The sequence below is a fragment of the Fundulus heteroclitus genome, chromosome 15 (assembly GCF_011125445.2).
Source record: "Fundulus heteroclitus isolate FHET01 chromosome 15, MU-UCD_Fhet_4.1, whole genome shotgun sequence".
Classification (NCBI taxonomy): Eukaryota; Metazoa; Chordata; class Actinopteri; order Cyprinodontiformes; family Fundulidae; genus Fundulus; species Fundulus heteroclitus.
Genome location: NC_046375.1, coordinates 13,130,855 through 13,158,599, shown reverse-complemented (window position 1 = coordinate 13,158,599; position 27,745 = coordinate 13,130,855). Strand labels below are relative to the sequence as shown.

At 41.6% G+C, this 27,745-nt stretch overlaps 1 protein-coding gene across 5 annotated transcripts; it reads right to left on the bottom strand.

Moving 5' to 3' along the window:
* Positions 1 to 27,745, bottom strand: snx9b (sorting nexin 9b). 5 transcript variants are annotated; one of them, XM_036147429.1, is made up of 20 exons: positions 27,421 to 27,743; positions 24,340 to 24,426; positions 19,625 to 19,699; positions 18,637 to 18,768; positions 16,524 to 16,601; positions 14,354 to 14,516; positions 9,987 to 10,028; positions 8,305 to 8,437; positions 7,755 to 7,839; positions 7,385 to 7,510; positions 7,169 to 7,286; positions 6,936 to 7,066; positions 5,395 to 5,498; positions 5,180 to 5,283; positions 4,975 to 5,052; positions 4,699 to 4,775; positions 3,560 to 3,649; positions 1,605 to 1,719; positions 1,414 to 1,505; positions 1 to 1,274 (listed from the first exon to the last, which is right to left on the bottom strand). In XM_036147429.1, the coding sequence occupies exons 1-20, from the start codon at positions 27,430 to 27,432 to the stop codon at positions 1,227 to 1,229; spliced, it is 1,890 nt and encodes a 629-aa protein (XP_036003322.1). In that variant the 5' UTR covers positions 27,433 to 27,743; the 3' UTR covers positions 1 to 1,226. The 5 variants fall into 5 exon arrangements, 4 of the variants coding, with proteins under 4 accessions (XP_036003322.1, XP_036003324.1, XP_036003323.1 ...); XM_036147431.1 differs by lacking the exon at positions 16,524 to 16,601; XM_036147430.1 differs by lacking the exon at positions 9,987 to 10,028 and having other exon boundaries at positions 27,421 to 27,742.

Below are 27,745 nucleotides of genomic sequence, written 5' to 3'. Positions count from 1 at the left end.
TATGAATACAAATCATCGTTTAATAAATCAAACAAATTTTTTTACTGTGCTTTCAATGACACTATATAGCAAAAACCTCTATACATAAAGTATAATGACAAGAAACACCTGACAGGTCAAAATATAATATATATATTTATGTATTTTGTTAACATGACAAAAGGTACAAAGAATGAACAAGATTAGAAGCTGATTGGAAACTTGACCGTGAAAAGCAAGGAAAGACAAATTTAATACGTGACAATCTCTTCAAGTGAGGACACATGAGGAAACTCATTTTGCAATATCACAACACTGAAACGTGACTCAGGCCTCAATCACTGAAGAAGAATTAAAAAAAGAATAATGAACCACCCATTTGTTTCGTTTTTATTTTTTTCTCATTGCACATTTTGTTTCTGGACAGTGTGTGAAGTGAGGCATAAAAAGTAGGTCCAAACAGCATCTCTAGTTTCTCAAAAAGGGGGCAAAAAAAAAAAAAAAAAAAAAATGTGTGCAAAGCAGGAAGAAGGTGGAGTTTCCTGTTAGCTTTTGAGGAAGCGCAGGATGAAAATCGAGTAAGGCACTGCCAGCAGTGGGAAAGCGGAGGACGCACAGTCTGCCTTTGGCTTCGCTGCACCTCTGTTTTGGCTCACAAAGCTGATGAACATGATGCAGGAGCAATGCATCAAAAGAGACCTGCTGTCGGCTGAGAAATGAGCAATAAAGCTTTTTTTATATGCGATCGTGAAAGTAGAGGACGGCTTTGGTTTTTGTAGTCAGAATATCAGTGCGCGGCTGCGGATTGCAAAGTTGCCATCGATGTTGTTTAAATGAATGTAATGAAAGAATCCAGGGCTGCTCAAAGTGCAGCTGGGATGACGACATCCTGTGTTACAAGCTGTGGACCTTGGACGGAGGGAAAAAGGCTTTTGTAAATGTTGTGTTGCATTCTATCAGGCAACTCTACCTCGCCTAAAAACCTAAACACTGAAGCTCTCCAGCTCCTGCCCTCATTAATCTGTGCATACGCCGGTGGGAGAGAGCAACAAAACAGGCTGGAGCTGTTGGCAGTGGCAGTAAAAGGAAAGAGAGATGGGGTCAGAGTACAAGAAATGCAGAAGTGATTTTTTTTAAATTATAGGGAGAGTAAAGAATGCGACGCAAGCAAAAAAAAAAAAAAAAAAAAAAAGCGTTTTTTTGGGAGGATCTGGTTCAACCTCGTGTCTTGTAGTGTGACACTGCGCTCACATTGTAGTGAACTGACCGTGAGCTTGTCTCAGCTTTGCAGCAATCTGGAAATTCAGAGGAAAAAGAAAAGTCCTTTATTACATGTGCATTTTGTTTATTACCATCATCTGGACTCAGTGCTGCTGCTTCCCAGTTAGGGAGACAATGTCAAAGTGTAGCAGAATCAAGCTGAGATGCCTTTACCGTCTCGTAGAACTTGACTTGCTCCTCCAGATACTGCTGCATGACCCTGTTGTAGTCGTAGATACGGTTGTTATGGAAGTGGTTCATCTCAGCTGAGTCGCAAGAAAAGAAGAAAAATAAAGAAACCAGTGAGTTCAGGTGATATAACCTGCTGCGCTAAGGCAGCTTCACTGACAAACACGTTGTGGTACCTTGTAAAGTGTAAGACATGGTGCTGAGACGTTTCGCCATGGTTACTTTATCCTGAGTGGTGATTTTGTTGGCAGCCACCAGCTTGTCCCCTTCCTTCACCTTGTCTATAGCTGCCTGAAAGAATTAAAGACACAATAAATGAGCCAAACACATTTATTATCAGATAGAAGCCGATATATTGGAAGCTGTCTACATTTTATATACAACCTATTTATTAGGCGTGTAAATCACCAGTTTTATCACGATATGACGTTATTATTTATATCAAAATCAACTCACTAATAAAATAGATAATTTGACTTTTATTTTTAAGATCTTATAAGTATCAGGCGTTTAAATCAAAAACAGCACTCTTCTAATTTTAAAATAATAATAATAAAAGATTACCTGTTCACTATAGTCTCATGAATGAATTTGTGAATCAATGCGTATCTTAAACATGACGATATGGATCGATATTTTCACTCTGCATTGATGTAATTGGATTATTAATTATTTAATCGATATATCAATGTGGATCAATGTATTGTTATATCCCTATTATTTACGATCCATTCGAAAGATGCATAAAAATACAGGACTCAAATTAAATTGGCAGGCTATTCTTCGCAAAGTTGATAAAATTAGTTACATTTACTTAAAACTACTTGGGTACCAGCTGCGGCTTTCCAGCTGCTGTTTATATCTGCTAATCGTGCCTGGTGCGGGGACTATTTTTATCCACAAAAAGGAACATCAAAACATTATCAGGATGGATGTTTGGTTTATAAAACTTTATTTTATCATGATCAAATGGTTTTTGGTCTTTTTTTAAGCATATAATGTGGCTATATACCTTTAAAAGGAGCACTAAGCGAACTTAAGCCAGCAGGTGGGCTGTTGAGCACTGTCTGTAGCCCAATACAAGATGGTGTGTGATGTCATACTATATCCCATCTAGAAAGACACCATTAGTTTTTCACATCGCTCTTTTTTTTGTTATTTTTATCTAAAATGATGAAATTTCGCTTATTGCTCCTTTAAGCGTGCTTGGTAAGTTCTGGGAGAGCTCCATGAAAGCTTAATGGAAGTTCTGGAGAGCCCAGTCCACAAAGGTATACAGATAGTTATGGGAAGGTTTCTGGCAACTTCCAAGGAAGTTCATGGTAACTTCAGTGAAAGTAGCAGGCAATGTCCATGAAAGTTCAGTTAATCTTTTAGAAAGAATGAGCTGCAATATGTAAAAGGGTCTAACCCTACTAAATGCTGATGGCGAAACAATAGACTCAATGAATAAATATACAAACAGACCATTTTAAAATGCATTTCTTCATCAGTCCTTTGAGTAGACACCTTATTTAAAATGTTTAGATACCCAGAAAGCTTCAAATGATTACAAATGTGTGTTTTCAGAAGCATTTCGAAGCCTAAATCATTTTGAAAAAGAGCTGTTTCAACTAATTGCATAACTGGCACCGTAAAAGAAAAAAATAGGTAACTCAGGTCCCCGTGTTAAAGCATGACTAATTCTTGTAGGACCTTTAATAAACCCCCCTCAGTGTGCCGAGAGCTCACACCAATATATCCCAGCGCTTAAATAACAACATATAAACTCAAGTAAGTCCAACTGCAGACGGTCTGAGCACATTAACACTAGGTAACCTTTTTTCTTGGTACAAGTGGTGTTTACAATAGATCTTTACTCATTCTGCCTCAGATTCATCAATAACTGCTTTGACTGCTTGTTGAAAAAGCAGGTGCTAAGGTAGCTTAGCATAAAATAGACAGCCGATGCTAACTTCCCAGATTATCCATCTCTATTATTCATTTTAGGGGTGTCCCAATCTGATTCCATGGGCTTTTTTTGAGTGACTGAAGCCGGTGAACAAAATTTAACTCCTGATGAAGTCTGTTGTTCAGTCAGACTTGATGTCCAACACATCGAGTGTTAGCCACGCAGCGTTAGCAAGCGTACCTTATGGACCCCAATGGTATCTGGGAAGCATCCAAGAAGGCCCTTATATTCATTGTTGGTCTCCATGAGGAAGTGAAGATCTTTCTTGGGCTAAACAGGGAGGGAAAAAAAGACAAAAACAAGAAAAGATAAATGTAAAAAGGAAGAAAGTCAAGTGCCTGAAATAGGAGCAAAAACAGCAAATGCAAACTTTGGAGCAGGAAATGAGGAACGAACACGATAAGACGTAGTATAGGGGAAGTCTCTCAGATAACCCCATGGATTGAGACTGACATCCAGCTGGCTGACAAGTTTTATGGTCTGCATAACAAATAAAGGAAGTATATCCAGCATGATCGTCTGGTTATACTGCACATGTAGGTGTGGCGACTGCATTTCTCACTAGTCCTTGACCATGTGAGGGCTGTGCCTCTGTTGCTATCAACAGATTGACTTCACGGTTTCGGATCCTGGGAAGGATCCCAAGTATGGCAATAAAATGTGTGACTGAACTACAGCCAGCGACTCTACAGGAGCACTGGCTGGAGCAAGACAAGCTTACCGAACGTATTCCTCCTCTGAAAGCTGCTGGGACAGCAAACAAAGCCATGAGTTGACTTTATTACACAGAGCATCAAACAGGCTGTACAAAAAAAAACCCATCCAGTGTCAATCTCCTGCCTTTTGAAATATCTGCTTCATTACGATCTGACAGAATGTACTCAGCAAACGTTTATAGATAAAATAAACTGAGATTGATGATAGCATGGCCTAAAAGAGGCTTTGAGACGTTTCGACCACCAGGTCTTCCACTTCCTTGTTCTCGACGAAAAAAAAAAAAACAACAGCACACGGTGCAAAAACCAGCAACATAATCCAAACACAGGTGATAGGATCGTAACATTATTAGATAATGGGAACTACAACAGAGAAGCGCGGTTATTACCTGAGGTCATTTAAAAAATATATATATATATATACGTTTGCTTGTTCAACGGAAAGCAGAAGATGGGTAAGGAAGGTTAAAGCTGTGGTTTTGATTGAAACTCTACCAGCTGCAGAGTCAAGAACTCGCTCTGTGTTAGAGATGCACGCCTCGATCGTGTGACCTCGTTTTTGAACCGAATCAACAGGAGAGGCGTTTCAAAACAGGAGCTTACCTGCTCTGCCACCAGCTGGGCGATCTCCTCGTACGTCTGCCCCGCCGCCGTCAAGGCGTTGGTTAGCGTCGCCTCACCTGCAGCAGAAGGACGATTAAAGCGGGTCTGCCAACGGCATCTGCCCACCATCTGCGAGGCCAACCTGCGTCTGAGTCTTTCATCACAGTTACTGGGTTACAAAAAGGAATCTGAAGACTGTAGCAGGAGACACTGCTACAGTCTGGCAGGCGTCTATGGGGAAAAACACGAGTGTGCCGCCGCAGTGGGAGAGTCTACCTTGGTATCCGCTGCTGGTGAAGACAGTGGAGAGGTTCTGCAGGGCTTTTCCTATTCTCTGGTATTCTTTGGGCAGAGCTGCAGCAGATGAGAGAAAACAGTCGGGACAATAAGATCTGTACGTAAACAATAATTTCAGAGCAACGCGGCGGCGCGGCGTGTGAGCTGCAAACACCAATTAGGACTCAGAGCGGTGAGAACGTACGTCCTGTGCATCTCTTCCAGTGCTCGTGTCCCACGGTGAGGATTTCCTTCACGCTGTCGTCCATGGCTTTGGTGAACTTGCTGAACTGCTCGCATTTCTGCTCCCTGGGAAGGAAAGAGAGGCACGTGGCACGCGTTACAACGTGCTCAGCAGGCACCCTCGGCGGCTTCCTCTTTGAAGTCTTCCTCTTCGGACAGCCGGGATTTTAAACTTACACTTCTAAAGGGTCCAGGTCTGCAGCTTCGGGCTCGATGGTGGTGAAGATCATCACGCCGACGGTCTCGTCTTTCTCCGCTTTTCTCTTACCCGTCTTCCAGTCCTGTCACGAAGAAACGCCTTTATAGTGCGTTACAATTACATTGTGTCCCATCACAACCACACACACTTTAGTGTTTTATTAGGATTTTATGTGATAGATTAACAGAAGGACGCGTTGTTGTAAAAGAGCCACGATACATTATTTGAGACTCTTTTCAACAAAAATCTGAAAAGTGTGGCATGCATTTGTGTTCTGTCCTGTTTAGCTTGATATGCCTAAACAAAATCCAGAGCAACCAGCTGCCTTCAGTATTCAACAGGGTGAAATATGTCTAATTTCATTATTTTTTTCATGGTGGAGTGGTGGCCTAGTGGTTAGAGCACAGAGCTTCGGTTCCCAGAGGTTCTGAGTTCAACTCCCACAAGCTGCCATTCAGCTCCCTAGGCGCCGCACAGTGGTAGCCCACTGCTCCCCAAGGGGATGGGTTAAGATGCAGAAATGAATTTCTCCATTGTGAGATCAATACAGTTCAATTATTATTATTATTATTATTATTATTATTATTATTATTATTATTATTACAGCTAAGAAAACAAACAGACCATGAAGAATGAGGAACACAATTTAAACATCTGCCTGAGCTCTGTTCAATCTATCATCAATGATAGATTGATGACGTAGCTCCACATGTCCTATTGAGCTCCCACAGCTCAAAAAGAATAATCTGACGCACAAAAAGTAAATAAATATAAATCAACATTTAACTAAATTTTAAGTGTCTAACAAATAAAATGCTATGAGTGACCAGAAACTAACACTGCACTCCATCCTGAAAACAAGCTATTACACAGTAATACATGGTGGTGGCTGCATCATGATGTGGGAAGGCTTTCTTCAGCAGGGACAGGTAAGTTGGGCCAAGTTTACAGGAAGTGGGGTGGAGCTAAACTCAAGGCAGTCCTGGAAAGGACTGGAACAGTAGCGTCACCTTCCAGCAGGACAAAACCCTTAAAACGTACAGTTAGAGCTACAGTGGAATAGCTTAGATCCAAGCTTATTTCTAAGTCCAGACCGAAATATAAGTGGCTAAAGTCGAAAATTGATGCTCTCTATTCAACCTGACCAAGCTTGAGCTATTGTGAAAGAATTTCAGGGTCTAGAAATGCAAAGCCGCTAGAAACATACTTCTAAAGACTTGCAGCTGTAATTGTAACCCCCACTTCAGAGTTTCTTTTGTAAAAACGTGTATCATTCTCTTTATAATTCACAATGATGCTACCACACTTCCAGTTACGTTTGTGACTGTAGCAAGATCCAAGGGATATGAATACTTTTGAAAGGCACTGTAGCTCAATAAAACAATAAAATGAGTATCACAAGCAAATGTTTATGGTGACATCTTTCCTCAATAAAGTATAGGTAGATTGAGCGTGTTAGCATTGCAATCTCACCATGAATATTGCCTTAAAACACAATAAAAAAAAAATCACATCACACCTTCTCATCTTTGTACGTAAGGAAAAGTTGAAACACGTCACTGCCAGAAATAACCGGGTGTCTGCACATCCTGGACATCCAGCCCTGCAACCGCTCCATGCGCATCTTGATAAACTCCTCCTCAAAACGACCTTTTAAAAAGAAATAAAATATATTTAGATGGTGTTTGTTCCATTTTAAACTTCAACATGCTGTTCTAAATCATTTATGGCTAATATAAAAAATTTGCTCACCTGTCACCTGCTTGTCTGGTAAAGAAGGGATGGGAATGGCTGACCCAAATTTGTCCAGCAGTCTCTCATAGAGCCAGTCGAAGTGCTTGTATCTATGGTTGACAGGCCGGTTGGTTGTCTGCAAACAAGAAACACAATTAGAAATGAAAAATAAATAAATAAACAACACCCAATGAAGACAACAAACTGCCCCCGAGGTTCTAGTTTATCACTTACAGTGGGTGTGATTTGGTACTCTATGTAGCTCTTGAGGCCGTACATCTTGGAGCCTTTCTTGGGATCGGCTACGATGCAGTCTATCTGGGCTTCAGGGTAAGACCACACTGGACCAACCTCGCCCACCTGAGCATGCAACACATAAACCTTTAGCATAGAAATGAAGCATATGCTGGAAGAAAAATGAAATGAATCTCGCTGTGATAGCGATGCAAAGTGCACATCTAAAAACACAGCATCCGTTTAAAAATAACTCTGCTGATGCTTATCGAAGAAGAGACGGTGCGGCTGTGTGCTCGTTAAATCAGATCCTGTCGATAAAAACGTTTTATGATATGATGTAGAAACTGTGTATTTAGGGATCACCTACATATATTGGCAGCTTCTCTTTCCCTTTTGCAATCTGTTTGCAGAGAAGGTAGAGCTCAGGACCAGATTTGGAGAATCCAGGAAATCTGTTCAAAGAAAAAAGGGAAAATATCTCCTGATTAGGTTCTACAGCTAACATATAAAGTCCATTGATTTTAAAAATTGCAATCCCAGTGGTTTTAGAGGTTTCCTCTGCATTAATCTTTTTAAATAAATCATCTAAACCAGGGGTTCTCAGACTTTTTGTGACCAGGGACTCTTAGCAGCAGTAAAAATTAAAAAAATAAAATAAAATTTAAAAGGACCCCTTTAGATTCCTCATGCTTGCCTTAATTGATGAAGTGGACGGAGTTAAATATTTGTCCATTGAGTTACATAGCTCAACCCCGACTCATCCTCAGCTGTGCCTCCTCAGGCCCGACCACATGCGTTTGACGGACCACCAACCCGTGGTTCGCGGACCCCCGTGGGTCCGGGGACCCCAGTTTGAGGGCCGCTGATTTAAACGACTTCATAGTCTCGTGTAATACTACTGACTTAGTAATACTTACTTATTAAGGGATATTTTCATTGAAGAAGCTTGTGTTCCTCCTCTTTGCAGCCCACCAGCTTCCCCAGATTCTGAGTAGCCGCTAGTTGACTTGGTCTCATCCCATTCATCGTCCCACTCGTCAAACTCTGCCCCTGACAGAGAGAGAATTCAAACATGGCCGGTTGTTTTATCACAGAGACAGGAAAAAGGTCACATTTATGCAGGTTTTTTCACTATTTGGTTAAAATGTTTTCCATTGACAAAATTACTAGCCGTGGGGAAGATTTATGAGAATGTAGAGCTGCACAATATTAGAAAAAAATGTGATAGTATAGAGAAATATTATGATGGTACCCTCTAAGATCTCGTCTGCTTTTCATCCGCTCCACCAGATGTTTTTTTGTGACTTTCAGCATCTTTGGCACTAAGATCTAGGTGAGGTGATTGCATCTTACTCAGGCAGACTCCATCCAACAAGTTGAACACATCATTAGCATTGGTGCGAGGCCATGGCATTTGAACTAGATTTGCCAGGATTTATTCCTTTGCAATTATTCCCTCTCAGATGAGCCACTGAGCCCCATTCTCTTGGTTAAAGGTCAGAGTTTTTCACATTTTCCAGGTCAAATTACATATTCCAGACTCAAACATCTAGAGTTCTCTTCTCCAGTAAGAGCTGGATGGTGCGAGGAAGGAAGGACGGTAGCAAGCGAGGAACCAAGAAAAGTAACAAGGATGAAAGGTAGCTAGCAAGGAAGCAATGAAGAAAACAAGGACAAAGGAAAGAAAAGAAAAAAGAGGAAAGCTAGGAAGCAAGAAAGAGCACAGGGAAAGAAAGAAAAGAAGGAAAGAATGTAGTAAGCAAGGAACAAAGGTAGGATGAGAGGGAGAAAACAGGGAATCAAGGCAAAAAGCCAAGAAGAAAGCAAGGAAGGATGCAAGGAAGCAAGGAAGAAAGCAAAGACGAAAGCATGGAAGGAAGCAAAAAGGGAAGCAAAGAAGGTAGATAACAGATGCATAACTAAATAAAAAAAACTCAAAGTATATATTTTTTTAAATCAACTCAAAACATGATTTAATGAATAAACCTGCTTTAGGAATTAAGTCTCAGTGATGCTAAAGTAAATTAATTTAAATCCCAGGTTTAATTTTATGTCTGAGAACATTTCCCCTTCGGATTCAAGGCCCGCAGTAATACATTGTATCAAAATCCAAATCTGCAAATAGTTAGTATGCATTATAAAAAACATTTCAGCACACTAACACAACAAACCAGCAGCACATCAGTTTCATTCGCATGTTGATTTCACATGTTAAATTTGTCCTGAGGCTCATCTGCTGTAGATCAGGTCTTATCTGATGACATTTACCTTGATGCTCATGAAGAACTGAAACTACGAGCTGATTAAGGTGTGGAAACGAGCTGCTGCTGCCACAAACACCTACTCTGAAACAGTTTGAAATTAGCTTCAACCCTGCACTTCTTCTGCTGTCTGTTAGAAACAGAAAAACATGCAGAAAAAAACATCTAAAATCCTCTAAAATACCAGAGAAACCGCAACCAGCACATTCTAAAAGCACCACTGTCAATCATGTGTAAGTATCGTGCTTCAAACACATGCTCTTGAAAAAACATCATCCAGCTTGTCAGTGCAGTCACGCCAAAATAAGGGCAACATCTATCAGGCAATAAGCCAATACCTGTGTAATCAATAAGGTAAGGATATGGGTAGATGTCCTTGGCTAGGAGAGAGAAAGGAGGAAAGTCTGTTAATGCTTCTCCTTGCAGCGCATTTCCTCTGTTCATTTTATTACAGAAGCATCAGGAGAAATTTAAAATCCAGGTGGAGTCATTTGTCCCTGTGAGTCATTAGTGAGGCTAACTTTTCCGCCGTCTGGCAAAAACAGAGTTATGACTCCGCAGCCTGCCGAAAAAGCCGGCGCGTTTCACAGGAGGCGAACAGCATCCCAGAGTCGCTCCTATCCAGACCCGAAGGATATTTCCTAACAAGATGAAGCTTCACTATATGATCCAGCAACCACACACGATTCTATATAATTAAATAAAAAAATACAGTCTCATATTTTCACATGATGAAAATGCCTCATGTGACACCAGATTAACAATTTCAGTTTAACTTGTATGGGCCAGGTTATACTGATTGGTTCAGGACTGTAAACGCCACTTTTTTAAGCCTTTTCTATCATGAATGGGAATTAATGTCTGCACAATTCAACAGAAGATGCTCTAGAAGGATTTTCCTGACATGTACACCTTTTGTATTGTTCGTCTAAAGCCAGATTTGGCAGAAAATGATCTCACTTTATACGGAATTAATCAGCAGGATGGTAAAAATAAATAAATAAAACTTTCAAAAGCTTCATTTGTGGACCATGCCGCTGCAATAAGCATCGTGAAAAAGTGGTGAAAATATGGGACAACAGTGAGCACATGGAAACTGTTAAAAAGAGGCTGCTGAGAGACGGGCAGCAACACTGACGCAGCTGCAGATTATTCTGACCACTATATTTTAGTCTATGTTTTGGAACGGCCTAACCAGAGTTTATGAACAAATCCGAGAAAAAAAAACTTTCCAAAGACACAAAGATGTCTGTGGGCAAAATGTGTTGTTAGAATATGACAGATTTTGAGACGCTTGAGAGACCAAATATTGCCAAAACGACACGTAGGATGATGACAGATTGCTACCGCGAACAAATAAATGCTCACGCCGTATCAAAAGGTGTAGTTAGAATCCATTCTTCGATAGGGTTAAACCAGTTTGGAAATTTTACAGTTAAATCCAAATCTCTCAACAACTCTCTTAATTTATTCATCACAGTTTAATTTTTTCACTTCACAAGAAACTGCCATTTTAACAGGGGCGAATGCAGGTTTTTTAAAATCCACAGCATATGTTGGCTATATCATGCATATGTCTGCATTATATTATTATTATCTAAAACAAATGTGTAATTAAAACATCATTTATGCAGATTACACAATAGGTTTACCAAAAATGTACAAATTATCGCCTTTTTAATTGTGAGCTGGGGTCTAAAACTGTGCTTATCAACAAAAACAGGAGCAGCTGACTGATTTATATTACTATAAAGGCCTGCAGCCAGATGCAGCTGAAGCTTCGTGATCACCATCACCAGCAAGAACGAAGAGCTTGTAATTTATCAGCGACAGACAAAGAGGTTTCGTCTGAGAAGCTGTATAAACCTGAAAGTAATCAGCTGCTCAGAGATTTATAACACGCTCCTGGTTCACAGCAGGAGAGACTTTTACTGGCTCGACTTTCCTCAACAAGCTAATCATTCATAGTCACATGGCTGTCACAAGACTTCAGTCTTCTGTTTAGCTAAATTTAAATGTTTTATTTCTTTACAGATTACATAACAAGAAGCTAGGGAGCCATTTGGGCTCCACATGACCCAAGATCAAGGAAACAATTAGCATATATCTGCAAATTAATTTTTTTCTGTCAAGACTCATCAAGATCCACCTGCGAGGTAACTCGTCTCGTACCAAGAAGCTTGAGAAAAGTTAATTTTATCACAAATAAAAGAGACACCCGAAGTACGTGCAAAGAGTAGGAACACAGAATTCCTTAATGAGCAAAAACACTGCATTTCGGCTTACGTGAGCAAATCATCACCTCAAACTGTTCAGAATAGGAGTCATGTTTCAGAAATATGCACCTGAACTAACTCCAAACATACCAGAGAAAACCAGAACAGGTTGTAATGAGATACAGCTGAAACCAGATATTTATAAACGCCATAAAAAAGGCAACACATCTTCTTTTTTTTCCCTGCAAATTCCACTATGCTTTAGGTCAGGTAAGATGATCAAAATGATGGATATTTACTAAATGTCAAAAGGTTTAGAGCATTTTTAAGAGGATTTTACTACTTTCATCACAGTCAAATGTTAAACGCAGTTATTTTAAGGCAACACCTACACCAAACTACTTCCTCATGTGACATCCTGAGGAAACCTTAACACATCAGCCAGGATATCAATAAGGGCATACACAGGTCATTCACCTCTTTTACCAACAGGATTTAAGTTTGAACACCAGGTTAATATCCAAGCATCATAACAACCTGGAGAGATACTCGCTCTGCCTCCCAAGGAAGAAGGGGATTCATTAACGACACAGAAAAGTCCTTAATAGTGCTATAATAACGTGGGCTGAAAGGCCAATCAGAGAAGAAGAAGCCATTATTCCAAAAAACAACATAAAAAGACAGATTACAGCGTGCATATGCTAACTTGATCTTTGGAGACACAACCAGTGGTCAAATGGAACTAAAACTGTTCATTAGACCAAATAATGTTCGTTGCTACTTTTGGTGGAAAGAGGAGGAAGGTTAGCCTCGTGAGACCATCCTGATCTCGCGAGCTTTCAAGGTTTCACTCGCAGATCAGTCTGGCTACTTTCCGTTAAAGAAAATTTGGAGCCGTTCACCAAACGAACGTCCAATCAGCGTTGGCTTTGAGGCGGGTTGAGGTGTGACGCAACGGGAAGCGCGTCAGTTCAGTCTAAACAACATGGCGGTTTCAGCCGATGAAACTAGCGTTAGCGTGGCTATCGAGCAAGTTTTATCGGAATTACAGAGTATTTCTTTGCTGAGCTAACGAGCCTTTACCTGCAGCAGCAAGAGTAGCTTGGCTTGTGGTTGTGTTTTCGTCGTCGCTCGTAACAGAGCGACGACGAATCTGATTGGTTCATTTGGCCCGTCTATCACCAACATAGGCCAATCAGCTAACCAGTATTTTCACCCCTTCCCAAAGTTACTTCAACGGAAGGTTTCCAGATGGATATGCGGAGCAAATCTATCTGGCGGAGTCAGGTAAGAGGAAGGTTGCAATCAGAGGAGCACCAACCCCACTATGAGGCATGGAGGTGGCAGCATCATGTTGTGGCAGGTATGTTGCAGAAAGGGCCGGTGACTCCCTGAAGAAAGCGCTTTATGATCAAATATTGATGTAACATTTCAAAACATCAGTCAAGAAATTAAGAGTTGTGGCATAAATGTGTCTTCCAAGAGGTCAGCGATCCTAAGCACGTCAAGGAATGAGCTTCAAAGTGGCTTAGATTCAAAAAAGTCAACGTTTTGCAGTGGACGTCACAAAGCCATGAAAGGAAATTAGTGGGCAGAGCTGAAAAGGTGTGTCAGTAGTTCTGTCAGGAGGAACGTGTCAAAACTCCAGCAAACTATCACGAGACGCTTATGGAAAGACAATTTTACCAAATACTTTGTAGGGCTGGGTATCATCTAGGATGAGCCGATTCAATACGTTTCTCGATACATAGCTCAGCTTGATTTGATTTTACTCCAATATGGATATTTATTACTTTCAAATTAATGCTCAACTTCATTTAATCAACAAAGCCAGCCAAATATTATATTTATGTTCAATTTATTGAACGCTGATATATTAACAGGAAAATAAAGTGCATTTGGTTCAACGCATTTAATGTATCACAGAAACCAAAAATGTGCCCAAACGTCTGATTTTAGGGACGAAGAAGCTTCTAAAATCATGTCGGCTATTCCGCAAATTCGTCTCACTTGCTCTTCCTTGCTGTGAACTCCCAACCTCTGGGGGGCTGTGAACGCCCCCTAGGGGTTGGGAGGTATATTGACATTGAAAGCCAGAATATCGATATTAAACAGTTTTTAAAAACATCAATGTTAATCTTTGTATCGATTTTTATGCACAGCCCTAATACTCTGTATGTAAACTTTGCAGTTTGAAGAATTTTGGTCATGCTTACGGACCTAAAACAAGACAATGTTATTTCTAACATGTAGAAAAAATGAATTGCAAAACACTAGAAATTTCTACTATTTTTCAGATATTCTTAAATGTTTTTAATACATGCTTCTTAACGTAAAAACCCTACATTTAATACATGAACTCCAATCTGAACAAAAAAAAATGTAAACTACAATCTAAACAAGCTTCAAAAGTGAAATCATTATTCTGCCATGATGTTTAGCCTAACACACACACACACACGGTAAAAACAAGCTGTTTTTAGTTTTACCTGGACCTTGGTAAGCCTGAGGGTGGCCCTGGGATGCAGGACCCCAGGGGTCAGCGGCACCCTTCCCAGTCTGAGTGCCCTCCGGATTAGACGGCCAGTTGCTGTTGGAGCCCCCCGAAGGGTCTGCGTTCCACGTTGACCAGGGATCATTACCATTGCTAGCCTGAGAGAGAGAGAGAGAGAGAGATATACAGAGAGGCCGTGAGGGATGAAAGGGACGACTGTGGTGGCAGAGAGGAGAGAAGACAGACACTCTCTGTTTCATGTGAAGCCAGCAGTAGTCCCAAACCAACATGCTTCTTAAATCTGCCGCAGACCTTTGCCTTTAGCGGGGAGTATATTAAGAGATAATTCGTTCTGATGATAATTCATCTAAACGAGATTGAATGCTGTACTATTTGCAGGAAGACACATGCTCAAACATACACACTTATCGCTTAGGGTACCATGTTGTCACAGCATGAACAAGTTCTAAGTGAAAGTCCGCGTCATGCTTCTGAAACTAGCAGATAAACGCATGCAACGGTGTTTTTGTCTGCGTGTGTCACTTGCTGGTTAAAATTTGCATGCTGCTAACCAAACTCTGAGACGAATGACTGAATGTAGGAACAAAACAGCCCTGTGTTAATTTTTTTTTAAATGGACCATGTTTTCCTGTTGCTTACGTCGACTCGAGGAAAACGCTCCACCTTTTTTTTAAAATCATTATCTCACAGAATTAATGAATTGAACGGTGACTGAATGAATAAGTTGGATGCATCAATTGATCGGCTGGTCCTGTTTCCTAATCACTGATCTCTCACTCAGTGAACGCAACTTCCTCATTATCAATTTAGACCATCAACAGTAGACTTGCTATTTCCTACAGAGCTATGCCTGCCACTCCATACGTGCTACCACTAAGAATTCATTTTACTTTGCGAGCACCGGAAGTTGAATTTATAACAGATACGGTGCTCTATTTTACATATTTCACGAAATATGTTCGGCTTAAAAATGTTTGCAGTCTGGCAGATAACCTTGAGTCAACGTGGGCCCTATTTACCACCTAGGATATAAACATAGAGCTGGGTATTACATTTATTAAATCTAAATGCTAATAAAAGCGGTTCAATAACAGCTCGACCTGGACTTATTTTGTCTTTGCTTTGTTAAAAATATTTCTACTATATTTTGATGCCTCAGTATTAACTTACACGGTAGGGTTTTGATGAAATATGTTACATTAAAAAAATTATTCAACCGCCTAATGTATTTATCGACAAATCCAAGCTTCCCCCCCCCCCCCCTCATAAAAACATTAATTTAGACAGAGCTGCAAAAAACAAAGCTAAATAAACTAAGATTTGTGCACTTCTGGTCTGCACTGAGCTAAAAATGAAGCTACATTCTGTCTGATGAAAGAGATATTATGCAATAACTTGTACAAATGCTTCTGACCTGATACTTGGAGGATACTAGGGCAGTATGTAATTAGAAAAAAAAATGATGAAATTACATATTATATATTATCATCAAACATTAAAATTGTGGTATCATTACAGACGAAAAGATATTATCCGTCCTTCTCATGCAGGATTGCAATGCTTCTAACACTTTGAGCATCTTAGGCCTTTTCGCCGCTGTCGGACTGAATATATTATTGCGATGCAAAGTCTAGATGCCAAAACTGTCTGTATATATATTAATAATTCGCACAATGATAACGCAATAGGTTTTAAACTGTTGAATTTCTCTGTGTTTTTTTTAGCTGTAAGCAATTTTGTAATGATAAGTCAGGTGTTTATTTGAAACAAAAATTGTGAAAAACATTTTGAATACAGGTAATTATAGTTTTTTTTTGGGGGGGGGGGTGAGATCAGAATCAGTAAACAACAACAACTGGACATTGAAATCAGGCTATAAAACTGTGATCGGTACACATCTAATAAACAGTGCTGATTCGCGTCATCCGGTGTGGGTGATGATTTGTGATCGGGGAGCGTTCATTTTTCTGCTCTGAGGTGCAAGGTGAGAGAAAAAGGGTGAGATCATGCTTTTTTTTTTTTAGACAGTGGGTGAACGTTTGAAAGCAGATCAAACAGATGCCTTTAGGGGTGAGAATTGCTGAAGGCAAGAAGGCTCCAACTAATGCCTCTTGTCAAGCTTGCAACCCCCAAGTGGCATTTACCTCCTCGGGGGACGGGAAGAAGGGGGAAACTGGGGAGTCGGGGGTGTCTGGCACGGGACTCAAGGCCCCAGAATCCACCTTGAGGGGAATAGAAGGTGAGATCAGTACAAAGCGCCTGCAGTGCAGGTTAAAACTGAGCAGAGAGAAGGATGGTGCTGAAATCTATGTGCTTAAATATTTAAAAGACGTTATAAGGAAGCAAAGCTGACATTTCCTGTCGTGACTCCTAAACATGCTATGGCCCAAACCGTTTCACCAATGCAGCAATGCGCTCTTTTTTTTTTTTTTTTTTGTGGAAGTTTCTGGCTGCTAAAGACAGAACACGCCGCTCAACGTATTTCCTCTCTGCGTTACTTAAGCAAAAAAAAAAAAAAACGTGTGTCAGTTTGTAATGCTATCTGTGGCAGCAGCCGCTCTCACTTCTGCATCTGGGGTTCACACAAACTGGACACAACCGTGAATCAAATCTGGTCGCGGCCTGCTTCCGCTTTTTTCCGCTTTTCCTTCAACATCACATCATCCTGCTGTGTCTCACGGAAAGGTTTTACAGTTCGTTACGCTACAACCACAAATTTGAAAGGATTTGATGGACAAACCAGCGCTGAGTGGCGCATAAGTGCGAATCTGAATAAAAAGGCCTTTTAAAGAGTGCTGTGTGCATTTGTATTGAGTCACTTTTTAATCTGAAGCCCCAAAATAAAATCTATTGCTATCAATTACCGTCAGAAGTCACATTGCAGAGTCTACCTGTGGGTGATTTAATGCTTCAACAAATACAGCTGTTTTGTAAAGGCCTCAGAGAACAACAGCATCATACCACCAGACAGGGAGACCGCTAATCAGAGAGGCCTCAAGTAACTCTGGAGGAGCTGCAGAGATCCACAGCTCAGGTGGCAGACTATGAAGAAAAGACAACTGCACGTCATCCACTTTCAAAACACTGCAAATCCTTCTGAGAACACCATTCCCCATGGTGAAACGAGGCGGTCGCTTTCTCATGTTGTGGGAAAGCTTTTGCTCCGCAGGAACAAGGAAGCTGGTCAGAGTTGACGGGAAGAAAGATGAAGCTAAAACCTGGACAAAAAAAAAAAAAAAAACCCTGAAAAGGCGGCAGAAGACTTGAGACTGGGATGGAGGTTTTACCTTCCAGCAGGACGATGACAGAGCTAGACCGGTAAGATTCAGATGCGCGGCTGGTGTGTCCAGGCACCTCTCAGTATGCAGCTCCGCTTATGAGACTTTTTTTTAAATGGAGAAACTTTACGTATACAAACGCGCTCACACACACACCTGCAGGTGTTTGGATCCAGGTGATTAGAGATACACAGATATACAAATAAGTTATATATTTAGCTGCGGCTGCCACCAAATACATCCTGCATTAAATAAATTGTGTTTTTCTTCAGTGGTGATGTCATTATATATGCGTTGGTTGTTTGTCCTAGTGATACTTTTTTTTGTTTGCTCTGTTTTTTCTCTCTCTCTTTTTCTCTGCAGGTATAGAAGCAGACTCCTAGTAAGGCATCTTCTACCCGCTTTATCCTTAGGTCTCACTATTCTTCTCTCCGTTTTAACCCTTTGCCTCACCTCTCTCCATTTCCCCCTTCATATTCATCTCCCTGTCCACTGCATTTCAAATAATGCCAAAATAATGTCTTATAACGGGCTTGTCAGAAAACAATCCTTAGTCTTACACTGCTGAACAGGAAAGGTAATTTAAAAAAAACAAAGAAGAATTGAGCTATTTTGAAAAGAACAATGTGAAAATTGTTTGTTTCTAAATGTGTAAAGCTGGTAGAGACATACCCCTGAAGACTAACGAGAACTGACTCAGGAGGGCTGAATATATGTGCACACCCACATGAATAAAAAACCCAGGACTCATTTTTCTTCCACTTCACACCTAGGTGCTAATTTAACTTTGTCTATCACATAAAAGTCCTTCAAAAATACATTAAAGGTTGTGGTTGTCCTATGACAAAATGCAGGAAGGTTCAAGAGAAAAAGGGGGAAAAGAACCATGGCAGGTGGTCTGCTTGTAGAGGTGCTTGGCTTGTAAAATAAACATAAAGAGTAGATCGGTACCAGAATCCTGCGCAGCTTGGCACGTTACCTGGTTCTGTGCAGGTGTTGCTGCAGGCGCAAACGCATCAAAGACCGAGAGGTCCGGATATGTGAAGTTTGCTGTGTTTGAAGGGGGCGCCGTCGTTACGGCTCCCGGGAAGGCAGGAAATTCCTTGTTGAGCTAAAAATAAAATCAGAAAAAAATAAAGTGACATTAGGTAAAAACAGGCAATGTCGCTATGATTTAATGATTTCCAAAAGTGCGTTCCTCTATGGTAACGTGGCGCTCTTCTTGGCTGTCCTCCCCACACTTCACAAACAAACATGTGACGGCACCGGCTGGTGTCTCCCACATCTGCTTTGCGACTCAACCACAGCGCAACGCTCTTCGGCACCTTCTTTTTTTTTCTTTTTTTTTTTTTCTCCCTTATACCTCGTCTTCATCAGCATTCTAGCAAGGCATGAACAGCTGCCTCTTGTGAAACAGACTGTTAAGTGTTTCATAAATACCCAAAAAAACCTGCACGGCAAGTTCCCGATTTTCATCTGCAAAAGCTGGGCACCAGATCAAAACAGGCCCGGAGCAGCTGGAGCGGTAACCTGATACCGCTAAGGTCAGGCAAGCCTGTCTGGACAGTTCGAACTGTTGAGTCTATCAATCTTTATCACGTGTACAATCAGGAGTTACTTCAGGTTTTTTTTTAAAAGACGGGAGCTAAACTGTTCCCATCCCAGACGTTACTCGTATTCAGAGTCTGAATGTCTTTAGGGTGAATCATTTCCACAGAGGCAGAGTAACCGGATCAAGCCGGACACCAAAACTCAAACACACTACAAAAAACAAAAAAACAAAAAAAAAAACACCACAATCAGCAGATCCCTGAAGGAGGCACATCCTGTTGTGATTTCAATGTCAGGCGAAGCGACGGCACCACAGCGCGCTCGTGTATCCTGGTCTCCGATGTGGAGGGCGCGTGCATCCTCCCGAATCATCCAGCCCACCGCTCGTTTCATGACCCGCGCGTTTTCTCGCTCACCTCAATGTAGTCTTCAGGCACCAGTCCAACCTCTCCTCTCGAGTTCTGCGCTTCGATCCATCCGCCTCCAATATTCTGGGATGAAAGGAGACCACATGTTACAAATAAGCGGAGAATGTATAGGGGGAGGGGTAGCTGGGAAATAAATGCTCTGAACCACAGGTGTTGCACACGCAGGTGACTCCAAACCCAGAAGCGAACCTACTCTCTCTATTTAAAGTACCGTAACAAAGTAAAATAACAATGTATTTTATTAGGATTTGATATGATAGACCAGCACAGAGTTAACCTGACCCTAGCCAAATGAATTTCGCTCCGCCTAGCTCCACTCACATACATCTGGGACACCTCCATAGGAATGGCGTTTCAGAAGGCTGGGCCTTATCAAAAATCCTTGCATATGATTGGATAAGCCACTTGTCTGTCATCTTTATCGACGTGCTATTTCAACCACTCACACCGAAGCTAACCCGTGACGCTGATGAGAGTGACGCAGGAAAAAACTAAACTTGCCAAATCCGGTCGGGAGAAGGGCAAAAACATGGTTTCCACCAACAAAAGCCTTCAGAGCCGTTCTCTGATGTTCTTTTAATGAAACAATATTAGGTAGACTGGACAACACGGAAGAAATAGCAGCATCAATGTTAACGCTTGCTTCCTCGATGCGAGCCGCCATTGTCTGAATCAAAACAGTCTCACGTCACGGTCGCTTCTCCACTACGTCACATCTATGAAATTCCAGCCCTGCGTCCTGATTGGCTGGACAATAAAATTGGTTGAAGAAATCACTCTCTATGGGAGATGTCCCAGATGGATGTAAGTGAAGCTAGGTGGAGCGAAATTCATCTGGCTCGTCAGGTTAGCACGGAGTGGTGTGCAGTATATAAAAAAAAATAAACATTGTTTTCTGTTTTAAAAAAAAAATAGAAATCTGAAAACTATGGCTATATTTATATTCAGTCCCCTTTACTCAAATACCCCTAAATAGGAGGTTTGTTAGAGAATTTTAGTCAACATAGGACATGAAGATAAACCAGACAGGTGAGGGATAAATCCTTCCAAAAAAGTTAAAAAACCAAAACAGCTGAAGTTTAAAGACGTTTCGCTTCACATCCAGGGAAAGCGTTCTCAATTCAAATGTCTGGAGTAGAGTGGAGTTCCAAGCTTTATATTATCGCCCAAAGAGGCCTTGTAATGGCTTAGATGTTATGGCTTAGATAACAGTCAGGGATAAAGTTTTAAAGAAGTTTAAAGCTGAAACCCCTCAACACACCGTCCCCACCTTGAAACATGTTAGTCAAAGCATAATGGTCTTTTCTTCAGCAGAGACAGGGAAACTGGTCAGATTTATCAGAAGATGGATGGAGCCAAATCGAGGGCAATCCAGGGTGGGAGGTCTGTTGAGAGTCTCCAAAAAGTCTCCCAACGGCAAAGATTATCTTAGCAGGATCGCAACCAGAGCTACAATGGAATAGTTTCAACAAGAAGGTGTTAGGGTTACCAAGTCGATGTCTAATGAAGAAACTGTAGCAATGCTTGAAAGTTCGATGTTCACAGACATTCTCCCTTCAACCTGAATCAGCTTGAGCTACTTTGCAAGAAAAAAAAAAACAAAAAAAAAAAACAGCTACTTTCAGCGTCTAGATGCGAGAAGCTGGTAGAAACACGCCTCAAAAGGCTTGCAGCTGTAGTTGCAGTAAAAGCTGGCTCTACACAGCGTCCCCCTACATTTCATTGGTCCATCACATAAAATCCCAATAAAATGTTTTATATTTTGTGGCCTCAGCAACCCTCGAACCCGCGGCGGCAACCCTCGAACCCGCTGGTGGACACCAGCGGTGAGGGAAGCCGTCAAGCTGAAGAAGGAGTCCTATCGGGCTTTTTTGGCCTGTGGGACTCCGGAAGCAGCTGATGTGTACCGGCAGTCGAAGCGGCAGGCGGCTCGGCTGGTCGCCGAGGCAAAAACTCGGGCGTGGGAAGAGTTCGGAGAGGCCATGGAGAAAGACTTCCGTACGGCTTCGAAGCGATTCTGGTCCACTATCCGGCGTCTCAGGAGGGGGAAGCAGTGCAGTACCAACACTGTTTACAGTGGGGGTGGTGTGCTGCTGACCTCGACTCGGGACGTCGTGCGTCGGTGGGCGGAATACTTCGAAGACCTCCTTAATCCCACCAACACGTCTTCCATTGAGGAAGCAGAGCCTGAAGACTCTGGGTCGGGTTCTCCCATCTCTGGTGCTGAGGTTGCCGAGGTTGTTAAAAAGCTCCTCGGTGGCAAGGCCCCGGGGGTGGATGAAGTTCGCCCGGAGTACCTTAAGGCTCTGGATGTTGTGGGGCTGTGTTGGTTAACACGGCTCTGCAACATTGTGTGGACATCGGGGGCAGTTCCCCTGGATTGGCAGACTGGGATGGTGGTCCCCCTATTTAAAAAGGGGGACCGGAGAGTGTGTTCCAACTACAGGGGAATCACACTTTTAAGCCTCCCTGGTAAGGTCTATTCGGGGGTTCTGGAAAGGAGGGTCCATCGGATAGTCGAATCTCGGATTCAGGAAGAGCAGTGTGGTTTTCGTCCTGGCCGTGGAACACTGGACCAGCTCTATACCCTCAGCAGGGTTCTGGAGGGGGCATGGGAGTTTGCCCAACCAGTCTACATGTGCTTTGTGGATCTGGAGAAGGCATTCGACCGTGTCCCCCAGGGATCCTGTGGGGGGTACTCCGGGAGTATGGAGTACCGGACCCTTTAATAATGGCTGTCAGGTCTCTGTACGACCGGTGTCAGAGTCTGGTCCACATTGCCGGCAGTAAGTCGGACTCGTTTCCGGTGAGAGTTGGACTCCGCCAAGGCTGCCCTTTGTCACCGATTCTGTTCATAACTTTTATGGACAGAATTTCTAGGCGCAGCCAAGGTGTTGAGGGGATCCGTTTTGGTGGCCTTAGGATTGCGTCTCTGCTATTCGCGGATGACGTGGTCCTATTGGCTACATCAGGGCGTGATCTACAGCTCTCACTGGAGCGGTTCGCAGCCGAGTGCGAAGCGGCCGGGATGAAAATCAGTGCCTCCAAATCCGAGACCATGGTCTTGAACCGGAAAAAGGGAGAGTGCCTTCTCCGGGTTGGGGAGGATGTGCTGCCCCTAGTGGAGGAGTTCAAGTATCTTGGGGTCTTGTTCACGAATGAGGGGAGGATGTAGCGGGAGATCGACAGGCGGATTGGTGCAGCGTCTGCTGTGAAGCGGGCGCTGTACCGATCCGTTGTGGTGAAGAGAGAGCTGAGCCAAAAGGTGAAGCTCTCGATTTACCGGTCGATCTACGTTCCTACCCTCATCTATGGTCACGAGCTTTGGGTCGTGACCGAAAGAACGAGATCCCGGATACAAGCGGCTGAAATGAGTTTTCTCCGTAGTGTGTCTGGGCTCTCCCTTAGAGATAGGGTGAGGAGCTCAGTCATCCGGGGAGGACTCAGAGTAGAGCCGCTGCTCCTCCACGTCGAGAGGAGCCAGTTGAGGTGGCTCGGGCATCTGGTCAGGATGCCTCCTGGACGCCTCCCTGGTGAGGTGTTCCGGGCACGTCCCACCGGGAGGAGGCCCAGGGGAAGACCCAGGACACGCTGGAGGGACTATGTCTCCCGGCTGGCCTGGGAACGCCTTGGGATTCCTCCTGAGGAGCTGGCCCAAGTGGCCGTGGAGAGGGACGTCTGGGCCTCCCTACTGAAGCTGCTACCCCCGCGACCCGACCCCGGATAAGCGGAAGAAGACGGACGGACGGACGGACGGACATTTTGTGGCTGAGGCGTGACAAAGAAACATATGGAGGCTCTAGATCTTCTGCAGAGTCTCTAAAACTACCAGCAACTCGGGTATGGACAAAAACTTATATCACGATACATTTCTCAATTTCAGTCGATACAATATAAATCACGATATCAATATTAACAAAATAAAAGCCTCAGAAAGATTGGCGAGAATTCCCACGACAGATGCCTGCACAAACGTATGACAATTATTTTGCCTTGTTTCTAAAACTCCTCCGATACAACATTTTAGAAATATTTGCTTTATAAAATAGAGCGCATTAAAACTACATAAACCCCAGAACGCCAGTCAGTGATAAATGCTGTAATCATAGACTGTAATGTATATTGAAATACCAGAAATGTCATATCACCTAATGAATAAAGTTATATCGCAATATTTATTGCTATTGAATTATTGCCCACCCGTACCAGCAACCTGTTTACTTAATAGAAGAAAAAAAAAAAACACACTAGCTCTTCCTGATTCAGTTCTGTCAGACTTAGATTAAAAAACTATGTAGGTCAGCACAGCGCAAGTAATCTTTGAACTGCTGGCAACTCCACACTAATGACATCATGTTTGTTCACTCATTTGTTCCCCTTGCGTCCGTTCGTTCTTTCTTTCTTTCTTCTTCTGTGTAATTTATGAGGCACAACTCAAACGACACGAGGTCATGTGATTATGCTCTGTGGAGCTGAGTCAGTTTTCAAGGCTAAAACCAGAGAGAGCTTCTTACATTTATTTTAATTAATTGGTTAATTCCCCCCACCCCTTCCCACCACCAAAATAACAGCTAATCCAAAATAAACCTCTTCCTCAGCGAGAAAGCGGCTAAATCTGAACATACTATTTTTACACACAAATGTATAAAAGCATGAATCCTGTGTCCATTACAAGGACAGTTTTATTTTTTTATTTTTTTTACCTGATTGGTGATTGTGATCGTCTCGCCTTCTTTCACTGTCAGCTCATTGTTCCCAGGCTCAGCGGTGAAGTCATATAAAACCTGTGCCTGAAAACAAACAAGAAAGGGTGATCAATGGACTCGTTCCTTAAACATTAGTCCACAGTGAGGACATTCAATGACCCCCGTGGCAAGCTAACAGGAGTGGAGAAAAATAAGGGTAAAAGATAAACAGGCCAAACAGGTTTTTTTTTTTTTTTTTTGGTTGTTTTCTTCAGGCAAGTTCTGCAGCTGATTATTGCCAAATTTCAATTGCCTTCTCCCACACAATCACACCTACTGATCTATAGCTCCCTCTGCATCCACGAGAGGAAACATTAATTATTTACTCATTAGTGAGAAAAAGTGAAGGGAAAACTCTTCCGGTGGTGGAACGTGAGGCCGATCGGAGAGCTGCTGTAGTTTTAGCGCGCACGCTTCAATAAGGACATGAATGATCAAGGGAATATTTATAAGGGCAAGTCATGGACGTCTCTGTAAAAAGGCCTCACCAACGCATTTCTGTTCATGTAGCATGACAGGAATGGCATATTTGTTATTAAGACTAAGAATAATTTCCAATTTGACCTCCTATGTTAACATTTTGGCACAGATTATTTTACTATTTAACTCATTCTGTTAAATAGAAGACATTTAGCAGTAGGGCTGAATGATTTTGGAAAATAATCTAATTGCGATTTTTTTTTCTTAATATTGCGATTTAATGCGATTTTTTTTTAAAGTTTAATTTCTGTCTTTTTGTCTTCTTTTATGTCTTTTTAAACATATACAAACAACAAATCATTTTGTTTCCTCGCTGTGCAGATTAGTTGCTAAAAGACCCACAGCATCTAAACTCAGAGCAGAAATGATTGCGTTCTGCCTACAATATATTTCAACCCAAATTGCAATTTTGACTTTTCTCCGCGTTAACCACAAGCAACAAAAATGGCCTCTAAATAAAGACGTTTGTAAACAAGGACTATTTAAAACAAGAACTTTGAATGTTTCTATTAATCAGAATATTATTCAAGAGAACAGCTTTTAGTTGATTTGGACATCAATCCTTGTTGAACATAAAGTGCAACCAACAAGCAAGTCTATGTATTAAACTGATTGACATGCACTTAATGCTATGTATGATTATATAAACTCTAAAAGAAGTAATAAAAATAGATTAACTCACTGCTGCAACTGTCTTCCCTTCCATGTGGAGGCAAACCCACTTTAAACATTTTACCAACACCTAAAGGACGCGTCTAATTCCCTAATTGTTACATAGCCAAAAACTGCAGACTCTGCAATTTGGAAATTGCGTTCTTTTAAATCGCGATTATATTGAAAATGCGATTAATTGTTCAGCCCTATTTAGCAGTTCATCTAAAGATCTAAAGGTTCAGGCTTTAACAGCATGTTGGCATCATCTGTCCTGAAGTTGGGCTGTTGACGGTATTGAGGTATAACCAGAATAGAAAAAGTTTAGGTTTGAAAATCATAACAAGAGCTGAAACTCCTCCACATTAAAAGGAGCCAGTTGAGGTGGGTGGTGAATTCAATCAATACGTCTCCTGGCTTTTCCAGGCACGTACAGATGATTAAAAGACCCAGAACCTGACCGAGGAACTATCCCGTCTGCCCTCGGAGCACCTTGGAATCCATCAGATCCACCGGATGACAATAGATGGATGAGTTTTAAAAACTAGAAAAATGTTCACTCATAACGTACCTACGATTTCTAGTACTTTTGACACCGTTCTGGAAGGCCATTTTAAAGCTACACTTAAATTAGCACGCCTGTTAAACAGCAAAATGCACATAGGCTAACAGAGCAGATAGCCTGACCAATTAACCAGCTAATAACAATTTTATATACTTGTGTTACCGTATCAAAGGCCAAAAGGTATATCATCTACATAATAGGCACTTGGAAACTACCATTATATTTGTGGGATGTACCACAAACAAACTAACAATAAAAAAAAATGCCATAACATTAAAATGCAATAAGAAATATGGTATATAATTCTAGCAGCTAAAAGAATGATTACTGTTACATGAAAACACTTAATCACTTTGCAACTTCTTTGTTTAAAGGTTTGCTGTAAACATAGTTAAGTTGCAGTATATTTGCTAAAGGTAAACATGCTGCGAGAATCTGATTTTGAATTTGTACCCATGCCTCGATGGCAAGAATTTCAATGTTGAGTTTATTTTACTTAAAAAAAAAAAGTCTTTAAAAAAATCAAAATGCAAAAAAATATGCATAACAGTAAATTATTTTGACAGGTGAAGACTAAACTGAAAATAATATTCATACATCACAATTTTTCTGGTTTTATAGCATTAAGAAAATAAATAATTTTATTCATTAAAACTTGCTTTTTAACGGATTTCTTTTCAGCCATAAATTATCCTTTTATTGTTCTTTTATTTAGATGGGCAAAATATTACAGTAAATAGATAACAACATTAAAGCAAAAACTTTTAATATGTAAAGCATATATGTTATGTACGTGTATCGCACATTTAAAGACAAAATGCATAGAAACAGTTTTTATAAATTTTTTAACTGCTTTTATCTCTGTAAGGTAGAAAAACACCTGAACGATACCCGTTTCTTATCTTGATCGTTTTGGAAATTATTTTTTTTCTCCCCCTCCGATATCTCAACGCTCCAAAAGCTTCAACCGGAAGACTACATTTCCCACAATTCAGCGGACGTCGTAGCGCTCTGTACTGGGGAGGCTGTAAAATGTCACAAGACATTTTCTTGACGATATACATTTTCCCCGTTTACGAAAAGGAGCTGTTTCACTTTGAGCGCGTGGACGTGTGCCGTGAACAATCGCGCGTTGATTAAACACTTTAAAATCCGTTTAATTTGAAACGTCACTTTACAAATATTCACAGCAACATTTGACAAACTACAACCCGAGTCCATTGCTAGTACAGATACTGGAGAGAGAGAGAGAGGGGGAAAAAAAATAAACTGTCAGCGGAAACTACAGCAGACAAGACCGAGACGTTCACGTTTAAAACTCACAGAAAAGTTACTATTCCTACCTTTGACGCCATTGTGGCAGCGTTGATCAATCATTACAGAAACAGGCCCCGTGTGTTTTTTTCCCCCCTCCACGGTTTCCAGTCCTCAGCTGGTCATCTCTCACCCCGCTCCTCGGCTGCTCTTCAACTGCTGCTGGAAGAAAACTTTCCCCTTCCGAAAGTCTTCGCGACACGGTCCCCACAACAAACGATTTAAAAAAAAAAAGTCTAAAGCTTAAAAACCAGGAGAGAAAACGGGGGGGAAAGTGAAGACGGAGCTGGTTCGGAGCGAGACAGCCCACCTCGAACCGTGTAAAGAGCTGCTGACAGCGCAGAGGAGGGAGTG

Excerpts from the sequence above, each read along its gene's own strand:
- snx9b (XM_036147429.1), bottom strand. Across the intron at positions 8,438-9,986 it reads TTACCTTATTGATTACACAG|GGGCAGAGTTTGACGAGTGG; the intron begins GTATTGGCTTAT and ends TCTCTCTGTCAG. Across the intron at positions 5,499-6,935 it reads TTACGTACAAAGATGAGAAG|GACTGGAAGACGGGTAAGAG; the intron begins GTGTGATGTGAT and ends TCTTCGTGACAG.